Below are 21,085 nucleotides of genomic sequence, written 5' to 3' on the forward strand. Positions count from 1 at the left end.
CTGATGCAACGATGGAGATCAAATAAAATCAAATGAAGGCAAATGATCAACCTCCTGATTAATGATTAAGAGGCTGGAATGTCTTGGCCAGCTGCAGCCAGCCTGGCTCCCTCCAGCCAGGAGCAGGCAGGTGAGATCACCCAGGATCTGGACAATGCAAAGCCTTTGGCTCAAGGTCCCCAAAAAGAGACCAACCACCAACTTGGTGTCCCTAAACAAAGCCCCCACGGCCTCCCCCTCATGCACAGGAGTCCTGTGGGTCAGTTTCATGTCAGAAAAGGGGTGATGCAAAGTAGTGGGAAGCCACAGTTGCCACATGTTCTAGTTGGACCCTGGGAGCTGCATCTTCTCCTGGAGACTGGTCCACAGCAATGGCAATCCCACATCTTTCCTCTTCTTGTGCGGGTGTTGGACAGCATAAAGGTAGGACGTGTACTGGAGCTCTGGTATGACCATTTTCTGGCAGGTTCTCAGAGTCGTGTTGTCCAAGTCTTGTTTGATGTTGTAACCCAGGATATTTGCAGCCCCTGACTGGAAAGGCAGGAGAGCTTTATTCCTGATGTGATCCTTCCTCACTGCCTCCTGCTCTGACAGACAAGTCTCCATGAGCTCCTTCTGTCTGGTCCGCAGGTGATCCACCTCCTTTTCCAGCACCTCCAGCCCTATGGTCTCCTCAATTCTCCTCCAGAAGCTCTGGTTGAAGTGCAGGTAGAGCTTCCAGTCCAGCGAGCACCAGGCTTTTATCTGCTCCTCACTTTCCGGAGTCAACGTCTGGACAGTGTCCTGGCTTCTGGAATTGAGCTTGAAGTAAATCACATCATCCAGATCCCAGCACAAAGTGTGCTTCAAGAGGATCATGGACTCATCAAAGTAGTCTGCTATCAAGATGAGGTGGAAGTTCTGCTCGATCTCCTCCAGGACAGCCTGGGTGTAGTTTGTGTCATCATCTGCGTTGTTGTCATAGCCGAAATCAAACCACATGATATTCCTGGCGTAGATGTTTTTCCTGTAATCTGCTGGGTGGTAATACTTTGTGGGTGATTCCAGGAACTCGTTCACGTCCTTGGAGCTCCTGAAGGCAGGCACATAGTCCTTGTAGTAGATGTAGGAAGACTCCAGCAGAGGAATGGGGTTCCTCAGGATGGAGAAGTAGAAGGTGTTGGCTGCCATCACCTTTTTTACCTATTTGTGGGAGGAAGAAGAGGTTAGTCCTGTCCCAGCCAAGTTTCTCCTCAGGTGTCAGGGCTCTTTCTTACCTCCAGGGGGTTAAACCGCAGGTGATTGCACATGATGTTGTAATTTTGGCCTATGGTTTCAAAGCCCTCCACAAAGTGGGCCACGAAAGTCCTTGGGTATCCCAGGTGGAAGAGCTGGTCAGCAGGGAGGGCCACAGTGAGGTTGTACCTCTCTGCAAACCTGAACATGATGTTGAGCACAGTGCTGCTGGCAGTCTTGTGGGTTTTGAGGAACATGACGTTTGTTTTGGCATGGCACGGCGTGGGAGGGATCAGCAGCTCCTCGTGGCTCTTTGAGATTCTGCAGGAAGGGGACAGATGGGGCAAAGAGACTCTCTGGGGCTGCACCCCACCTCTGAGACCTGGCAAAGCCAAGCCCAGGGGCTCCTCTGACACCACACCTGCAGCTGGTCCAAAGCTGCAGGCAAATCAGCCCCAAGCCTCCAGTGTAGATGTTTTCCCCCTCTCCAGACTCTCACTAAAAAGACTTCAGCTCAATCCCATTTTCCCACACAGCTGATTTTGTCCCAAAGAAGCTGCACTTTTGCTAATTCGATTCCTTCCCCAAACAAGCACCTAGTTTTGAGTCACCTCCCTTTGAACATTAGCCCAAGGCCTTATGAGAAATAAATCAGACGTTAGAGGTCGAGTCCCACGTGCTCCAGGTACAGGAAATTATGCAACCTTGCTTCTGCCTCACTCACCTGTAATTCTTACTCTTCATATGGAAGAATCCCGAGAGGCAGGAAAGTCCCAGGCAGAAGCTGAAAACGATGAGACACCTGGCATGCCTGGAAAAAAAAGAGTTTCAGTGATTTTTATGCAATAGTCCTTCCCCAAGCCAGCACATTTTGCATCTTGCCCTCAGGAATGTGAGCACAGTTTTACATCTCAGTTTTGGCAGCCACCTTTGGACCTTGAGCAGGTGTTAGCAGGCGTTAGAGGCAAGACAGTGAGAAACTGCACTTTCACTATTGCTCTCCTAATTCAGCCTTTGGCAAGACACAGTGTGCTTCAGGCAGAGCCTAAGCTCTTCCCACAGCCTCCTGCTCTGCTTGGCTGCCTTTTGTTTTGCTTTTCTTTTGGTTTTCTGGGGCTTTAGAGCTTATTCACTATTCAAACTCCTAGATTATTCCACAGAAAACGAGCCCTTTGTAGGGGTATAAAGACTTCCCTAGTGAGAAACCTGAGCAGCTCCTGTAATCACATCACTCCAGAAGATAGGGATTGGGAAAAAACCACTAAACTGAGGAAAAAATCCACCAAACTGAGGTTCTTTGCAATATAAACACGATTTAACCAGACAGAAAATCAAATAACCCAACAGCACCTGTAATGGATTTATTACACCCCACTTTGAAATGGAGGGGGGTGGATAATGATGAGGGAGGAGTAATTTCCAGCACTAATTAAGCAACCACGATGTATCAAGGGTTCCCTGCACATTGCAGGGGGGTGGAATGGGATTGTCTTTAATGTCTCTTCCAGTTCAAACAGTCCTATGGTACCATGATCACCACCAGTGTACTCCAGCTGGGACACAGAGGGGATCTTTTGAAGGCTTGATACCCACCTAAAATGAATTTTTCACTATCAAGTTTGATCTGACTTCTCTCACCCCAGAAGCTTTTTTAGCTCTGTGTGAATCTCATATTTGCAGGCATGGCCAAAATGCAGCAGATCTGGCTCAGGCTTTACACTGTTTTGAGAAGATATCATCCCAATTTATGGCATGGTATGGTCACACTTGTTTCCACCCTCCAAAAGGAGCAAGCAAGCCTTCAAGTCTTCCTCCAAAAGCTGTTCTGAAAGCCAGGGAGGACCCTCAGCCATAGTTAGTACCAACCTCTGACAGGAATTTGCAGCACATCTTCTGCATGAAGAGTTTCAAGACAGACCTGCAGGCAAGATTTCATCAGGATTTCCAAATTTTTTGGCCCCAGGCCTGTTAGGGGGATGGGAGTGGGACAATCCCCTGTCCTTGGAGATGAGATGGGAGAAGAAAGGCAGATCCTCCTGCTGCACCTTTTCTGTCGGATTTAATGGGTGCAGTAACAGTTCATTTATTAATTTAGGTAGTGTCCCCAAAATGGCAACTCTGAATGATGTTTTATGGGGCAAACAAATCACATACACCCAAAATCATCCTGAAGGCAGATCCAGATCACAATATGCTCTAGAAGAACTATCAATCCCTTCTGCTGCAAGAAGATAGGCTCTGTAGACCTCTGCACCTTTTCACCTGAAGGCATCCCACAATATTTTAGTAGTTGTTTACTTAAATAAAGGATTACACTGTGCCATTCTGCCTCCAAATATTCAGACACATTCAGCACACCGAGCCCAACTCCAGCCTAACTGAATGCTCCCAGAGACCCATTTTATCTGGATGTGGCCCAAAGAAAACAACAGCTAGATTTTGTCCCTGGAGACACAGGGAGGAATGAAGGTTTGAATTATCTAAGGCCAAAACTATTTCTTCCTGGAATGGTCAGTTTTAAGGAGCAAGAGTGACTGATCTCTGCAGGACATGGTCCATGCAGGTGCCAGTCCCCACGCAGAAATGGCAGAGGTGACAAACAGTGCATTATCATGGCATGGTGCTTGTTCCTGTGCCTGGGATGGATGGATGGATGGATGGATGGATGGATGGATGGATGATGGATGGATGGATGGATGGATGGATGATGGATGGTTGGATGGATGGATGGATGATGGATGGATGGATGATGGATGGATGGATGGATGGATGGATGATGGATGATGGATGGATGGATGGATGATGGATGGATGGATGGATGGATGGATGGATGGATGATGGATGATGGAGGATGGATGGATGGATGGATGATGGATGGATGGATGATGGATGGATGGATGGATGGATGGATGGATGGATGGATGGATGATGGATGGATGGATGATGGATGGATGGATGATGGATGATGGATGGATGGATGGATGGATGATGGATGGATGGATGGATGATGGATGGATGGATGGATGGATGGATGATGGATGGATGGATGGATGGATGGATGATGGATGGATGGATGGATGGATGATGGATGGATGGATGGATGGATGGATGGATGGATGGATGATGGATGGATGATGGATGGATGGATGGATGGATGGATGGATGGATGATGGATGGATGGATGGATGGATGATGGATGGATGGATGGATGGATGGATGGATGGATGATGGATGGATGATGGATGGATGGATGGATGGATGGATGGATGGATGGATGGATGATGGATGGATGATGGATGGATGGATGGATGATGGATGGATGGATGATGGATGGATGATGGATGGATGGGTGGATGGATGGATGGATGGATGGATGGATGGATGGATGGATGGATGGATGGATGGATGGAAAAGGTATCTGCCTTCCAGCCCAGGAACAAGCAGGGAGTGGTGACACAGAGGGAACCCTGCTGCACCTCAGGCCAGCAAAGGCGAGCAAGGAAGGTGTCCAGAGGAAGAGCCAAGGGCAGGGATTGAGGAGATCCCAGGGAGGAGTGTGGGAAAATGGATACCCTGGGGATGGGAGGAGGGTTGCAGGTACCCAGGGTGCTGGCCAGTGCACTCATGGAGCCCTGTCCCCATCACCCTCTGGGCTTGGCCACCCACAGTTGCACTGTCAGGGCTGTCACTGGCTCCAGTGTGACATCCCCACACACACCGGGGGAATAAGGTGGCTGAATAAACAAATCTCTCATGCAGCAAACTGATGGCACCTTTCCCTCCTCTTGCAACAAGCCTCCATCACTTCTGCACATCTTGTGCTTGGAAACAAATGAGCTCTTGAAAAGTTTTGGGGTTTTTACTGACAGAAAGCGAGTAGGATTTTCACCTGGAGCATACACAGTGTTTTGAACACCGTGTCACTGCTCTCCCAGAAAATAGCACAGGGCCAGTGTGGGATTTGCTACCAGACCCGCTTCCAGTGTTCATTCCAGAATGAGTAAGACATGACAACTGTTTGAAATTCTGCAGAGAATGATTACATCTCAGGCTCTCTATGCTTCAAATGCATGTAATGGAAATTATGAGAATATCAAGAAGCATTTGGAAAATGCTCTCATGCACTTGGTGTGGTATTTGGGATTGTCCTTTGCAGAAGCAGGAGCTGCACTCAGTGATCCCTGTGGATCCCTTCCAGCTCAGAATATTCTGATCCCATGTCTGCAAACCTGCACTGGTGTTTCACCCCCGCTTGGCCCCCACCACCCTGGCACATCTCTGTGACAGCCTTAAGCTGTGTTCCCTTAGTGTCACACACTCTCTTTGTCACAACACTGCAAGTCTCTGACCTGCACAGCATCATGGAATTGTTTAGGTTGTGAAATACCTCTAAGATCTGGTGAAGCAAAGTTCAAGAGAGAAAGCCCAAATTTGAATGCTGCGCTGAAGTTACCTGAACAAGCCTGGAACACCTTTAAGTGGCACACGGGAGCTGACTGCTGAGACACAAAATTCTAAGAAGCCAAAAAACCCACGGAGCACTTGGCAAGGCTGGTGCCAGAGTTTCCACTTGCCTTTCCAGCCTGTGCTGTGCTATCTCCCCTCTGGGAAGAAAACAAGGAAATCTCCCTCTCTTAGAGGTGCAGCTATAGATGCTTTAAGGCTTGGGACTTCTTTCTTACTCCTTTGGCTTAAGCTGAAAACAATAGACGTCAGCATCAAACTAACAAGGTTCTTTTAAATTAAAAGACCTGGAACGCAGACAAGAAATATCAACGGCAAAATGAATCCCTTCCCTGGAGCAAACTGTAACTAACTCTATAGGTTATTAACAACTTCCAGGGATTACCTGAACCAGACCTTCCTGCAAAGCAAGTTTCAGTTCGGCACCCCGAGCACTCAGCACCCTCTGCCCTTACCTTGGAGTGCACCCAGGGCTTTTCATGCTGCTGCGAGCTGGGAAATGTCTCCTTTTGCAAACCGACTCCAGTGCCTGCTCGTCTCCTCTGGCTCTCAGTGGCCAAGTCTCTATTTCTAGCATCCGTTCACTGCTATAAATGGCTGGGATAGGTGAGGACGAAGGGAGTGGCTAGGTGTTCCCAGAAGTGGGTGGGAGTTAATTAATAAGCCATGAAAAGTGCTGTATCCAGGACATCAACACAGGTATGAAGAGCTGCCTCGGGACACGGCGTTCGCAGCAGCTGTGCTGGGAAGGAAAGGTTGAACTGGGATTCCTTAGAGGGGATCCCTTTCTCTCCTGGATCACAGCAGGATCTGGACAGGGGCTGCTGGAGGGCACTGGACCTTTGTCACCCTGCACAACATCACATCGCCAGGGGCCATGGTCAGTGCCTGCTGTCCCTTTTATCTGCTTCTTGCTCGGTGGGTAAGGATAGGAATTCCCTGCCGGACACATTTGGCAAGAGCTAATTAAGGACAACAGCAAAACAGGAATGGCGTTCACCTATGGAAAATTCCTCTTAAAACATTTCGACTTCAAAATTTTTGGTAAAAATGCAATTATTGTAGCTGGAGGTTAAGAGCTTAACAGACTTGGCTGTATCCAGGCCTTGGGAGGGAGAAATCTTACCCCTAAAGGGGCATTATTTTATGCCCCTTTATCTTTGGTGTTTTTAACAACTGTTACAATTCATATTATGCAAGGATTTTAGATTCCACTGAGGCTGCTGTACACCAGGACTCCACAAACTGGGTTTGATTGTTTGCATTGGGAGAGTGGAATCTGTCCTGCAGGTCTGGAGGTGGGGTCATCTCCCTGCTCCCCATACTGGGATGAAGCCAATGCTCTCCTCATTTGGGCAACTAAAAGTGCACCCACGTCTCCCAGCCTGGACTGGGGGGATTGAGTTGTTACTTTGCTCTTTTATACCCATGCCGTGTTCCATACACCTCCTGGTGGTCCCCTTTCCCTCCCCTCACACAGTGCCACCCTTCTAACCTTTGTATGCTGTTGGCCCCCCACCAACAGCCAAATCCTCAGCACTCCAGGATCCTCACCTACGTTGCTGCATTTCCAGAGCACCCACGCACACAGCATTTCTTTTTAAATCACAGCTTCCCCAGACCAGCCCCAAGTCCAGCGCTTACCAAGATGCAGAGATTAGCAAGGTGTAGGGTTGCTTTCCTTGAGTTTCTTGGTAGAACCTGAGTCAATGTGCTCTTTTATGGAGAATTTCTAGGGTTACTCTTGGCATAGCACCAGCTGCTGCTGGCAGGGGGGGCACATTTCAGCGACCTCTTTCTCCTGTTACATTACACACGTCAGCTGTGCCATTTCTCGCTCAGGAGCTGGTAGAGCCCACGGATCACAAAAGCCCATTTTTTACACTTTTACAATTGATTCATTGCTCTCTCCTGGGGTGTTGTGCACAAATTGTCAGCTTTGGTTACACCAAAAAAAAAATTATGCCAAGCACGAATACTTGTCCTGATGTGGAGGCGGGTTTCTCAGAGACTGGGGCAGAGAAGGGCAGCCAGGTGACACAGATTGAGTGACTTGGGGTGAGATTCATCACTCCATCCTGCCTCTGCTTCCTCTTGGGGGTCTGGCCCTGGGGGAGTTGGCCCCTTGCAGCAGGATGGGGGGAATCAGAAGGTGGAAATGCAAAAACCTGTGGGTTGTGATAAGGACAGTTTAACAGGCAAAGCAAAACCTGCACAAGCAAGCAAATCAAAAGGAATTAATTCCCTGCCTCCTGCTGCAGGCCAGTGTTCAGCCATCCCAGGAAAGCTGGGCTCCATCACGCGTAACGGTGACTTGGGAACACCCCCTTCCTCCCTCCTCCCCAGCTTTTATTGCTGAGCACGGCCTCCTCCCATGTGTGAGAGACTTCTGTGCTCAGTCAGGGTCAGCTGTGTCTCCCCCAGCTCCTTGCACACCCCAGCTCCCCGCTGGTGAGGAGCAGAATAGACCTTGATGTTGTGTAAGCACCACTGAGCAACAGCTACAACATTCCTGTGCTTCCATCGCTGATCCAAACACAGATCCAGCCACTGTCAAGAAAATTAACTCTACCCCAGCCATAATCCTGTACAGAAAGGCAAAAACAATAGAGAGAGACAAGTCCCTACTGTGCCAGAAGAGCACTGGTTCTTAAGTGTGAAGCATTCACAGCAGCCTAGTATTTAAGTCTGTCTCAGAAAAATTAGAATTTTGGCCAAGAAATTCCTGTCACAATGATTCTTTCCAAAAGTACACATACATGTACTCACCCTGTCTCTCCCTCCTATAAACAACAGTGCACCATTATGTGAAAGCATCACTGAGAACACAGAAGTAAAGTCTAGGAAAGATAAAACAACCCTACACTAACTCCTCCCTTGTACTCCCCAGGGAACTGCTCTATTGTTTAGTGAAACAGTAAATCTTACAAGCTTTAGGATCTTCAAGTGTAAGGAAGATGGTTAAATGGAGCTATGCCAGAACTTCCCTGGCCACAGCACAGGGTTGTGTGTCTCCCTCCCAAGAATCCTCTCTGTACACAGCTGAAAAAGAGAATTATGGAAAGTTCCACTTCCCAAAAGGAGCCTCTCATGTGGAAAGTCTGTATTTTACACAGTGATGGTCATTAGTTTAGGGGGAAAAAAGAAAGAATGGTGTAGGAAAAGGGCAGAAAATATAAACAGCCTGATCCGGACAGAACTAGCTGCATCAGCCTATCCTGGCAGAAAGCAAATCCTGCATTTTTATTTTCCAACGACATCATGGACTTCCCATAGCTGTTCATCACCCCACACCCAAGCAGCACAGGCTGACTGTGTTGCACAGGCTGTCTTCTCTTTTCACAGAGCCACAGAATTCCAGAACCATTTGGGTTGGGAGAGATCTCCAAGACCACTGGGTGACCAATATCCACCTTGTAACCAGCCCAGAGCACTGAGTGCCATGTCCAGTTATTCCTTGAACACCTCCAGGGATGGGGGCTCCAAACCTCCCTGGGCAGCCCCTGCCAATGCCTGACCACCATTTCCATGACAAAATCCTTCCTCTTTGCAAATGATGGCATTGTTCACTTTGCTTCACCCCAGAAGAGGACAATCAGCTCCTCTCACTCGTCCTGAAGGATGAAGGGAGAGGTGGGGAGTGTGCCATAGTGGAGAGAAAGGGTTGAATGGACAAGAGTGGAGAGCAGGACTAAGGTACTGGCAGGCCATGGAACATATGGAGGTATTTCTGCCAAAAGCATCCACAAGGCCAAGCTGAGAGAGGTGTGATCTTAGAACTGTATTGAGAAGCAACACATTGCTGAGCACAAGCCAGCATCCTTAGTGCAATCTGACAGCGTGCAGCCTTGTAGAGGTTGTGTTCTGCCTTAAAACAGCAGAAAACACTCTTTAGGATGGTTTTTCTTTGAAGAACAAGGCTCTGGATGGAACATTTATTTCACTGAAAAGCAGGTAGTGGAGAAGATGGCTACTGCATAAGACACCACCTTCCCATCTCTCATGGCATCTAGCAAGGCTTTCCAAACCAGTACACTTGAGGAAAATCCACTAATGGGCTCCCTCTGAGCACAGCCTGAGCCAGCTTATTACCTGTCCCACAGCTCACCCAGGCAGTCCAGGAGAATCACAGAATCACAGGATGGTTTAGGTTGGAAGCTCACCTTGTTCCAAACCCCTGCCATGGGCTGGGGACACCTTCCATTAGGCCAGGCTACTCAAATCCCCGTCCAGCCTGGAGAAGATTGTGGGGAAGAGTATCAATGGCTTTGCTGACATCCACTGCTCTGCCCATGTTGACAAAAAACATCCTTTTGTTGTAAAAGGTTATCAGCTTAGAGACACTATTTACCTTTGGAAAATTCCCTGGCTCTTTCTCATCACCACCTGCTTCACTTGGATACGAGAGCCCAGGCTGTGAGTGACACATGTCAGTAAATACGGATATGACTAACAAATGCCAAGCAGGCCAGAAGAGGAATGACTCGCTGCCCTCTGTAGCAGAAAGGTGACAATGTGGTTTTGTACAACAAACCATAAATGACAGAACAGACTGTAGCACATAAAACCAAACCCTAAAACCAATAAAACCCTTCATGTTAGAATAGAACAGTTCAGCTGGAGGGGACCTATGACAATCATCTGGTCCAACTGCTTTGACTTGTTCAGGCTGCCCTAAAGTTACACCACTGCTCAAATGCCTCTTAAACACTGACAGTCTGGGGCACCAAGCACCTCTCCAGGAAGCCTGGTGCAGTAATTGATTATATGCTCTATAAAGAAACACTTCCTCATGTCCAGCCTGAACCTCCCTGGCCCTGTTTGAGAGCAGCATTCCCATGAGATCAGCCCTTCCCTCTCCATGCCCCCTCCTCAGGAAGCTGCAGAGGGGGATGAGGCTGTCCCTCAGCCTCCTCTCCCCAGCAGACAAACCCAGAGCCCTCAGGCTGCTCCCAGGTCCTTCCAGCCCCAGCCCCAGCCTGGTTCTCCTCTCCTGGACAGGCTCGAGCCCCTTCCCACCATCTCAGGGTGAGGTGCCCAGTGCTGAGCACAGCCAGGCCATGCCCCCTCCTGACCCACTGCCCTGGCTGTGTAGGGTGCCCCAGGATGCCACCTGCCTTCCTGCCATGGCTCCTGCACCCCCAGCCCCTTCCAGAGGGCTGCTCCCAGCCCCTCCTCTCCCAGCTCAGCCTCGTGCTCAGCGTTGCTCCACCCTGGGTGCAGAGCCCAGCACTGCACTCAGCAATTCTGTGCCACTGGCCCTGCCCCGTGGTGCCTCTGTGAAGATCCCTCTGCAAGGCCTCTGGTCCCTCCAGAGAGACTACAGCATTCCCAGCATGGAGTAACAACAGAGTGGTTTGGGTTGGAAAGGACCTGAAAGCCCACCTCATTCTACTTCTCTGCTATGGGCAGGGACACCTTCCACTAGACCAGGTTGTTCCAAGCCCCGTCCTTTGGGATTATCACTCCAGGTTATCCCAAATATTATCCAGCTAGGTTGGGAGGGATAATTTTACACCTCTCTGTGAGAGCAAATCACGATTTGCTGTGAAGAGCAGACTGGAAGTCAAGAAAGCAGGAAATACTGGCATGCCTAGAGCCTGCCCTGCTCAAGCAGCAGGGCTGGGATCCCCTCCCTCATCCTGGCTGCTGCTATTTCTCCTCCAGTTAATAAAATCCAGAAGCTGGGTGTCCAGCACCCTCTCTTCTCTGGCCAGTCCTTCTAGCACTGCAAACCTGTACATGGGACAATGATGCTTATTTGGGAAATCCTGGAAGTGGCACCACTAAAGAGGCCATAGCCAGCTGCTGTTGTGGGCTTTGGGATAAGTGTATTAGATAAAACAGGTGAGGAAATGTCTCAGGTTTAGCTGGGTGCATATTTTATTGCCATCTGTCAGAGCTGGGGCAGTTCTCTTCTGTTCATGGGCAGTTTTCTTTATCTCTCCCACAGCCAATCCTCCCTCCAGGAGATCTCTGCTGTCCATGGCCACTGAGTGTCCCTGCAGGGCTGATCAAATTCCAGCATCCCATGGGGAGATGCTGTGCCCAGGGCAGGAGCCAAGCATTCCTACCTGGATACAATCTGAGCCTGGAACAGCACAGCAGCCTTTGCCCACTGCATTCCCAGAGGAGCAGCTTTCTCCTGCCCTGCATTCCCAGAGGAAGAGCAGGCCCATCTCCAGCAGCCCTGGAGCTGCAGAGGAAAACTGCAGCCTTGTGCAGGATCCCTGCTCCAGCAGAAGCACAGCTGGCACTGCAGGAGGGCTGAGCCCCCATGGGATGGGGCTGTGCCACCACCCTGACCCACAGGGACCAGGGCATGTTCTGACTCTGACAGTGGTTTTTTGGGCTTTTTTTGTACTATTGCATTTGTATTTTAATTTTCCTAGTAAAGAACTATTATTCCTATTTCTGTAACTTTGCCTGAGAGCCTCTTAAGGTTCAAAGTCATAATAATTCAGAGGTAGGGGGTTTGCATTTCCCATTTCACAGGAGGCTTCTTCCCTACCAGACACCTGTCTTTTCAAACCAAGACAGGAAAAGCAACACCTTCACTTGGAAGAGTTACATCCACAGGTTCTCCTGTGTCTCTGATGCTTCACCTGCACAGCCCAAGTGAGAAAATGACTCTTTTGGCTGCTGTCACTGATAAATCAGAGCAAACCCAAGGGGGGAGAGAGTTGGAATACTCATACACACACAGTATCTCTGTGCTTGGTTTCAATGTTCAGACTAAGCAGGAAACCCAGCAGTGTGTTCTTCAGCAAGAGCAGGCACCCCCAAAAATAGCAACATCATTCCTTTACTTGTTCTATGCCACTAACAAAATCAAACATGGAGCACTCCACGTGCTTGCTGATCCAGTGTGCCTATGATCCAAGTGCAGGTACAGAGCTGGAGCTCCTCAGCATGTGCTCCTCTAGGGAGCCGAGGGCAGAGTCTTGTAGGGGTTGAGGATCCCTTTGGGGTCCAGCATGGCTTTGAACTGCTGCATGAGCACCACAGCCTGGCGTGGTTTGCTGTACTGAATGAACTGCCTCTTCTTGAAGCCCAGCCCGTGCTCTGCACTGATGCTGCCACTGCACCTCGCAGTCCACTCGTACACGAAGGGCTCGATGGCATCCAGCAGGGAGTGGCTGTAGGACTCGGCCGTGATGTTCAAGTGCAAGTTCCCATCTCCTGGAAGAAAACGTTGCACAGGTGGGTCAATGGATACTCATTCCTGGCTCCTCCACGTTCTCAAACAACAGGGCCTTTGTTAGTCTGCAAACTGTGCAAAAAGGACAAGCTCACTGTCCTACAAGCATCAGCCTCTCCGTGCACAAATAATTTAAATATGCTCCAAGTGCAATATTTGAGGAAAGGATCTGAGTTAAGCTGCTTTCAAACTCCAACTTTTGTGATTTTCAAATTCCCACTGTGCTGCATTAATGTTTGAGCCACCACCGTGATGCAATGACAAAGACCTGCTCAAAGGCATTTCATAATGATCATTAGATTCTAACATGGCCCTTCATCACTTTTTCTCTCCCTATTATGTTTGTGCAATGCTCTAAATGTGCATTGGCACTGTGTCAACAGAAACAAAGAAAGAAGAACAATTTCTTCTTATGCCACTGTGTGTGACAGTATTTGATTAGGCACAGAGTTGCTACTCCAAAAGACAAAACACACAAAGGAAAATACAACTTACTCATCCTCCTCCTGCATCCTAGCAAACCCTCACTGCACACAGCTCAGTCCTCAAAGAGTTACCAACAGGAAGCCTTTGTTATGCAATGTGTCTGTGTCTTTCAAATGATCCCTAATCAAGTGTGCTCAACAGTGTTCCATGGTTTTTTGTAACAGAACAGGTCTCCTAAAGGACCAGTTTACCTGCTTGTAAAATCAGATTAGTTTCCCAGCATGCTGACAAATCTATCAGCCTTTCTGTGCATTTACCATTACTACTCTCTGTTGGAGGGTTAATGGCTCACAAAAAACTGATTTCCAGTAGGATTAATCACTTTGGACAAGAAAGTGGTTATCTGCCAAATGTGTCTAAGTTCATGAACCAAACTGATGGTCCAACAGAACAAATTACATATTTAAATAGAAAGTACATAGCAAGAAGATACAGATGACCAGTTCTGTGGCTCACTGGCCAGCAACCTGCCACCAGTATATGGAAAATAGTCTGAAAGCAGTGAGATTAAAACACAAAGATCCTGATGCACCCTCCTCTTCCACAGCCCTCAATTTAAGCCTCTCACCTGCAGCACAGAAGGACTATCACCTCCTTTCCCAGCACTCCCACCATAAAAAAAGCATATTTTATGATTTTTTTTTTGCAAATATTAAAATTAATATTATATGTGTTATGTTAGAAAGTGATTCTGTATTAATTTTCTCAAGTAGTGTGTTAAATATAGTTTTAGGATATAACATAATGTTAAAATAGAAACTATGTATGTGGGATATTTTTTTAAAGAAAGGAATGAGGTACTTGCACAAGACAGCAGGACACTTAAATCTTTTAGAGAAAGAGAATTTATTGCCCCATTATCAAAAGAAACTAACTTCTTCCTACCTGGAAGAAGTTGATGCTGACCAGACAGAATCCTTTGTTTGAATGGAATTTATGCATCATGTATGAGGTGTATGAATATGCAACAGGCTGTTGTTTTTAAGGGTTAATCCTCTATTAACATGTGTCCTTTTTTGAGCTTATTTTGCTCACAAAGAGGTACTCAGACTGTCCCTAACTCTTTGTTTTTATTTTCTCATATTATCCTAATCTCAATTGTTCAACTTTTTATTACTCTAATTATACTGCTATTTTTATAACCGTTTTATTCCTATTAAACTTTTAAAATCTTAAAAACAAGCGATTGGTGTTTTTCACCCTTACTTACCCAAGTGGCCATAGCCCACCACACTTTTGGCACTGTGGCCCAGCCGAGCCCTCATGTCAGTCACAAGGTCATAGAGCTTTGCCACGGGCAGGGAGATGTCATATTTGTACACGTAACCCTCGTGCGTGAGGGCCTCGGTGATTCTCTCCCGCAGGCTCCACAGCACCTGAGCAATCAAGAAATCCATATCACCCAGGCAGCTCTTGGGATCTGTGCATGCACCAAACCTGAGGCTGAACACTGCCCTATATAAAACACAAATCCACGTCAAAGAGATTTGTGGGAGAGGGAACACTGACTTGCCTTTATTTTCTTATCGTCCGTTGCCACAGTTCCATCAGTGACCAAACCAGAAGCCATGGCCCGTTCTAGGAAGTTGGTCAATTTTTCTTCATCGTGAGTTGAGTTGGAGCCCGAAGTTTCAATCAAAACATAAAAAGGGCTGTCTGAGAATGAGGATAAACAAAGTAAGTAGATGCCCTGGGGCAAAACAGAGGAATTCAGGGCAGGTTTTGGAGCTTTCCCCACGTGCTATGTGCCCAGACTCTCTGGTGCCAGAGAGGGCCGTCTTTTGTCTATAGGGCACTTCATTGATATGCCAGATCTTTTATTAAGCAAACACTTCCCAGAAAGCTAGCAATGTTGTGAGAACAAATACAAGTAAAGAAAGTCTCATCTTTAAAGATAAAAGGTATTTGGAGTGGATATACTAGATACAAAAATTATGAGGGGTGCCCACACAATCACCAAACTTTTAAAAGTCAGTGAGTCAACTTTTTAAAATTAGTCACTTTTTAGAAGTGTTTAGAAGTAGTCTAAAAATCCCCAAGCAGTACAGTGCCCCTTTCTACAGTGTGAATATCACTGGTACCTGCCACTGGGCTGGACAGCTTGAGATGTGTCTCAACCAATTCCATGCATTTCTCATCCATGAACTCGTAGGCAGAGAGGATCTCACCCAGCATGGCTCTGCAGGTTGTGAATGTTTCCAGAACCTTGGCAAAACTCTGACACCCTTCAGACAGAACAGAGAGGAATCAGGGCCAAAAAACAGACACCACCCCAAACCTTCTGGAGGTTTCCGGGAAGTAAAAAAATCTCAGTGAAGGTTCCCCAGAAACCACTCTGGACCTGCTACCTGCTAAGGGACACCCAGAAGCAGCTTTTAAGCAGCCTGGCCACATGCTCTGCTGATCCAGAACATGACCAGCAGATGGGATTTCTCAGCCTTGCCTCATCACCTGGTCTCTCACCTGACTCCTGGAAGGCAGCTGCCTCTGCCTACTGTCACAGTCTTGCCCTGCTCATCTCTTGAGCCTGTCAGACCAGGGCCCCCCTCACCAGAGTGGGGACTGTCCTGCCTGCCTCCTCACCCTGCTAAGCTCCTGGTTCCACTGTCCTTACAAAACAACCAGCCCTTGCAGGTAATTCAACAGATATTAAACACCTGCACAGGTATTTTAGCAGAGTCCTACACTATTTCTAAGAAACTGATGCTGGCAGTCCAGCTCAGCAGGCTGAACAGTGCTTTCTCCTCTCTATCCCTACTCCCAGCCTTTGAATTCAGGTGTGAAACCATTAATATCAGCCTCTACCTAGGAATGCCACATTGACAGCCTTAGGCTTCTGAGGACAGAGGATGGAGACAGCAGTGATAACTCCCAGGGTGCCCTCGGATCCGATGAAGAGCTGCTTCAGGTCATAGCCCGTGTTATCTTTGCGCAGAGAGGTCAGACAGTCCAGAGCTGAGCCATCAGCCAGCACCTGTGGGAACAGGGGCCCAGTCACAGCACCTGGGCAGGAATCTGCTGCCATGACCTTGCCTGTCACCAAGCTGATGGGGAGTGTCACTCACCTTGAGCAGGGGACACAGCTGCAGCCCATTCCCACACTGCTCCTCCATTCCCAGCTCTTCCCCCCTCTATATCCTACCCAAGTAGGACAGAGTAGATATTTCCCTCCTACTTCTCTCCTTCAATCAGGACAAGCAATAACAGAAGATCCACTTTGCTCTGCTTTTCTTACTCATGGTGGAGAAGACCAGCCACTCTCTGCTGCCCTAGCTCCCACTATCCAGCAGAAACAAGGAAAGCTACTTGAAACAGTGAATGGTTAAGCAGAATGAAGTAAACCCTCTGCCACTGGAGCCTTAAATTAAGGCTGAGTATCTCCAAGACAGGTTATTAAAGGCTATTTTGACATTAGAGCCAAACTGACCACAGAAAAATGCTCTCCTTTCTAAGTCTATAGAGTAAAACAAAGCCATGCTTTTGTTCCCTGCCCAAATTTTGTCCCCAGCCATGAAAACTTTTAGAACTCCAAATCCAGCTTTTACATCCCAAGGCACTTGCCTGTAGGACAGGAGCAGCTGAGGAACAGCAGAGACTCTAGGACACAGCCAGCAGCCAAATGAACCCAAAGCAGACAGCTCTGTTATGGGGTGGGCTTTAAACCCAAAGATAATCTTCAAAGTTCTGTCCAACACAAACCTGTGATTCTATTTAAAATCTGAGTGAGCAGCCACTAGAAGAGAGTGATGCAGGATGGGTTCAGCAGTGTTCCAGAGACCCACTGCTCAGAGGAACCAACTCCATGCAGATAACCTGGGATGCCCCAACCTCTCCCTACCTTCTTTACACTCGTCTGGATTAAAAAACCACCTCTGTCAGTCAGGAAGCTGGAAACTGCAGCAGCAATAACACACTACAAGCATGAATACATGTGCTGACCCTTCTTAAAAGAGCCCAACAAGGAAAAGATACGAGTGGAAGCCTGGAGAGGAGCTTGGCAGTGTGCTGGACAGTTAGAAGAGCAGGAAGCAGTAAGCAGCAGAGGATTAAGCAGAGAAGGGAGCTGCCAGGTACTCGCCTTACCACTTCCAGGCCCAGCACGGTCCCCCGCAGAGAGCCGTACCTCAAGAGCCGCAAGCCCCCGGCATTGGTGGCCACGTTCCCCCCGATGTGACAGCTGCCTTTGGCTCCCAGGTCGAGTGGCATGATAAAGCCCTGCTCCTCCAAGTACTCACTCAGCCTCTCCAACACACAGCCTGCTTGGCACACAAGGATTCCTGGAACACAAAAGCCATGCTGCAAGCTGGTGGCTGACAAGAAGGTGCCGCCTCAAGAAGCAGGAGCAGCATGAGCAGATACAACCACCACTTTCTTCAAAACTTCTTGGGATTCAGTGTAAATGCACAAGTCTGTGCATGCTCATGGGAACTGCCCCCTCCTCAAGCCTCAGGGAGCTTTGCTATTGCCTTAATATCTCGTCACTCACAACTCTGGACTGGTAAAACACAGTCACATTAAGTGTGTCTCTGCCTGTTGTTCTCCCTCTCTGAACAGAGATGCTCACACCATCCCGACCCCTAACTCCCCAAATCCAAACAAACCTCCTTATGAAGCTGCTGGGCTGAACCCTGCTGATCCTGCTGCTATCTGCTCCCAGGAAAATGCCTGTTTTGTAGCCTGGGGCTCATTCCTGTGCTTCACATCCCTGGAATATTTACCAGACACCTTGTCAAAGCTGATGATCTGGTTCATGAGAGCCGTGGAGAGAATGATCTCATCAAAGACAGGAACGCTGCCGCCAACGAGGCCCGTGTTCCCCCCCTGAGGGTTCACTGCCAGGTTCCTCTCATGGCAGTACCTGGAAGGAAAAAGGTTTCTGAATTTTTTATGCATTTAAAAGCCACAAGTCTGTCAGAGAAGTGTCACCTCTCCATGAATGTCAACTGTTGTGACAGTGCTCCTTAAAATTAAGCAGCATTTCACAGAAAGATTAAATTGACAGAAGGAGACAGTTTCAATGGCAAAGTGAGAAAGAGCAACTCCTGTTTAAACTCAGCCCAGGGCTGAGCAAAGAACCAGCACTTGGGGTTAGCCCCGAGTGTATCTACACATCTGGCACAAACATCTGCCTGGAAAGCACTACAGAAGCTGTTTCTGCAGTAGCCTGTGCTAACAGCTTGGGGTCCCCAGTGGGCTCTGACAGCCAGCCTCTGGCAGTGGTTTCAGACATCACTGACCTCCTCCTCCCAAGAAATTCCTGCCCTGTAGGCAACAAAATGTGTACCTGTGCCTCAGCTGCTCCACCTGCCACATCCCTGCCAAGCACCACCCACCACATCCCTCTGAGCTCACAGCAGCTGCTGCACAAGGGATGGCACAGAGCCCCACAGCTCCTTCAGAGCCCTGCCTGCCCTTCCTGTGCTCTGCATCCCTGTTAGAACAGAGCCAGCAGCACGTTCCTGCAGCTCTCAGCATCTCAGCCAAACACTGATCTGGCACAGCACTGTCCAACCAGAGCTGGGCTCACACCAGTGTGGATAAAACAGACTCTCCAGCTGCCTCCTTCTGCCCTAACCTTCTTCAGCTTTTCACACAGACCCTCCTGAATCTTTCACAAAACTTCTCTTTTCTGAGCACTTGTACAATGCCTAATTTTAGCCATTTATCGGAACAGAAAAGTCATGAAGAAAACTTCCTCAGCAACTCCAGTGCTTAAGGAATTGGTGTCTGAACACCTACAAGTTCCCTTCAGCCCAAGTTCCCACCAACCCTTCCCCCTCAGCACCAAGGCCAGCAGAAAAGGTGTGTGTTACCTGAGAACCTGGGACACCTCTGCTGTTGTCTGGGGCTTCAACACCAGCTGGCTGCAGCCTGCAATGAAAGCAAGGGACTCTCAAGGCAAGCTGTGGCTCTGCAGGGGTCAGAAAGAAACAGGTGGGAAAACATGAGGTGGGAAATGACAATGCTGCCTCCACTGTTAGGCATTTCAACCACTTTGACAACAAACATTTCAACAGCAGCCTTTCCCTTCAAGCCCTGCAAAAAACTTTGCATGTACAGGTAGACTTGAGTGCCACTGGGGGCAACAGGAAACAGTTTAAATTCTCATTAAATCTTTGACAGAAGAAACAGAGAATTCACAATGCTTGATTTAGAATTACAGAATCACAGGATGATTTGGGTTGGGAAGGCCCTAAAAGTCCATCCCCTGCCATGGTCAGAGACACCTCCCAGTATCCCAGGTTGCTCCAAGCCCTGTCCAAGCTGGCCTTGGACACTTGCAGGGATCCAGGGGCAGCCACAGCTGCTCTGAGCAACGTGTGCCAGAGCCTTCCCACCCTTACAGCATAGAATTTCTTCTCAATATCCCATCTAACCCTGCTCTCTGGCAGTGGGAAGCAACTCCCTTTTGTCCTGCCACTCCAGGCCCATATAAAAAGTCTCCCTCCTTTTTATAAACCCTTTTAAGGTACTGGAAGGCTGCAATAAAGACTCCCAAAAGCTTTCATACTATTTTCTGAGATTCAATCAAACCTGCTGAATCAACTTGTCTCAGGAAAAAAATTAACTATTAAGTTAGAGGGTTTAGATTTTTTTTAAATTATTTTTGAGGAAGCCTATAAGTTTACCAGCTATCAGGTAATTCTTAAAGGAATAATTTTATGAGAAAAACTAATTTTGGATGGGGAGACACTCATCTGCTCTCTGGTGACCAGTGTCAGGAACAGCTGGAGCTGTGTCAGGAAAGGGTTAGGGTGGATATCGGGAAAGGTTTTTCCTCCAGAGGGCGGTCGGGCACTGCCCAGGCTCCCCAAGGAATGGGCACGGCCCCAGGGCTGCCAGAGCTCCCGGAGCATTCGGATAACGCTCCCACACAGGGTGGGATCGCCGGGGTGTCTGTGCAGGGCCATGAGCTGGACTCGATAATCCTCATGGGTCCCTTCCAACTCTGTGACCTGTACAGCTGTGATCCGCCATAAATAAAGATAAGCTTTCCTTTGGCAAACCCCCCGCTCGGGTGATTACCAGAGGCAGGAAGGAGATTTCACCACGCAGCTCGCTCACCTCGCACCGACTTCAGCCAGTCCACGTTGAAAGGCTTCACCTCCTCCTCGCCGGTGACCACCCTGCCGGGCATGAGGCGCTGGAAGAAGGCCACGTCGCCGTCCGCCAGCCGGGCGAAGGGCAGCCGCCGCACCGCGTACCGCTCGCAGGTCGGCACCACCTCCCGGGAGCCGGCAAAGCCTCGAGGCACACCCGGGGGCTGCCGGCTCCTGCCGCGCTGCAGCACCTTCCCTGGGCAGCGCCTCAGCCAGGCGGCCCCGCCGCGCCACACGGCCGCCATGGTGAAAGCCGTGAGGGGAGCGCGGCACCGAGGGGAAGCGCACCGCCTCAGGGCGTCTCCCCCGGCGCACCGCAGCCTTCGCAGCGCGGGTTAGCGCGGGGGAATGCGGGATTATCCCGGTAACACGGGAAGATTCCAAAGGACGCTCCGTGGCCGGGAAGCGTCGGGGACGCGCAGCGCGCCTCACTCCGAGCCGCCAGGGGGCGCTGCCGCCCGCCGCGCTGAGCGCGAACGCGCTCAGCGCGCGCGGGCGGCAGCGCCCCCTGGCGGCCGGCGGTTGCAACAGCACCCCCTCACAAATTTCCCCCCTCACACATTTATTTATTCCCAAAAATACTTTATTTATAATATAATCCAACATCTCCAAGATTCAA

The 21,085-nt window shown here is 49.0% G+C and overlaps 2 protein-coding genes across 7 annotated transcripts; both read right to left on the bottom strand.

Moving 5' to 3' along the window:
• Nucleotides 1-58: 58 nt before the first annotated feature.
• Nucleotides 59-12,230, bottom strand: GAL3ST2 (galactose-3-O-sulfotransferase 2). 3 transcript variants are annotated; one of them, XM_064435685.1, is made up of 4 exons: nucleotides 6,135-12,230; nucleotides 1,940-2,026; nucleotides 1,257-1,536; nucleotides 59-1,182 (listed from the first exon to the last, which is right to left on the bottom strand). In XM_064435685.1, exons 1-4 carry the CDS (start codon nucleotides 6,254-6,256, stop codon nucleotides 322-324), a joined length of 1,350 nt encoding a protein of 449 aa, XP_064291755.1. In that variant the 5' UTR covers nucleotides 6,257-12,230; the 3' UTR covers nucleotides 59-321. The 3 variants fall into 3 exon arrangements, with proteins under 3 accessions (XP_064291755.1, XP_064291757.1, XP_064291756.1); XM_064435687.1 differs by lacking the exon at nucleotides 6,135-12,230 and adding an exon at nucleotides 2,144-3,908; XM_064435686.1 differs by lacking the exon at nucleotides 6,135-12,230 and adding an exon at nucleotides 2,124-3,908.
• A 150-nt stretch (nucleotides 12,231-12,380) lies between these two features.
• D2HGDH (D-2-hydroxyglutarate dehydrogenase) lies at nucleotides 12,381-20,898 on the bottom strand. 4 transcript variants are annotated; one of them, XM_064435680.1, is made up of 9 exons: nucleotides 20,432-20,898; nucleotides 19,180-19,237; nucleotides 18,085-18,224; nucleotides 17,450-17,643; nucleotides 16,172-16,340; nucleotides 15,448-15,591; nucleotides 14,880-15,022; nucleotides 14,577-14,742; nucleotides 12,381-12,861 (listed from the first exon to the last, which is right to left on the bottom strand). In XM_064435680.1, exons 1-9 carry the CDS (start codon nucleotides 20,709-20,711, stop codon nucleotides 12,602-12,604), a joined length of 1,554 nt encoding a protein of 517 aa, XP_064291750.1. In that variant the 5' UTR covers nucleotides 20,712-20,898; the 3' UTR covers nucleotides 12,381-12,601. The 4 variants fall into 4 exon arrangements, with proteins under 4 accessions (XP_064291750.1, XP_064291752.1, XP_064291751.1 ...); XM_064435682.1 differs by having other exon boundaries at nucleotides 18,092-18,224; nucleotides 19,180-19,277; nucleotides 20,432-20,568; XM_064435681.1 differs by having other exon boundaries at nucleotides 19,180-19,277; nucleotides 20,432-20,568.
• Nucleotides 20,899-21,085: the final 187 nt, after the last annotated feature.

Source organism: Passer domesticus, chromosome 11 (genome assembly GCF_036417665.1).
Source record: "Passer domesticus isolate bPasDom1 chromosome 11, bPasDom1.hap1, whole genome shotgun sequence".
Lineage (NCBI taxonomy): Eukaryota > Metazoa > Chordata > Aves > Passeriformes > Passeridae > Passer > Passer domesticus.

Bases quoted from the DNA above. Each gene is read 5' to 3' on its own strand.
- GAL3ST2 (XM_064435685.1), bottom strand. From the start codon at position 6,256: ATGCTAGAAATAGAGACTTGGCCACTGAGAGCCAGAGGAGACGAGCAG. The intron at 2,027-6,134 runs GTAAGGGCAGAG...TTTTTTTTCCAG, and splicing joins AGCCCTGGGTGCACTCCAAG to GCATGCCAGGTGTCTCATCG. The intron at 1,537-1,939 runs GTGAGTGAGGCA...CCCTTCCTGCAG, and splicing joins ATGAAGAGTAAGAATTACAG to AATCTCAAAGAGCCACGAGG.
- D2HGDH (XM_064435680.1), bottom strand. From the start codon at position 20,711: ATGGCGGCCGTGTGGCGCGGCGGGGCCGCCTGGCTGAGGCGCTGCCCA. The intron at 18,225-19,179 runs GTAACACACACC...TTTTCCTTCCAG, and splicing joins GAGGTGTCCCAGGTTCTCAG to GTACTGCCATGAGAGGAACC. The intron at 16,341-17,449 runs GTAAGGCGAGTA...CTGTTCCCACAG, and splicing joins CCGTGCTGGGCCTGGAAGTG to GTGCTGGCTGATGGCTCAGC.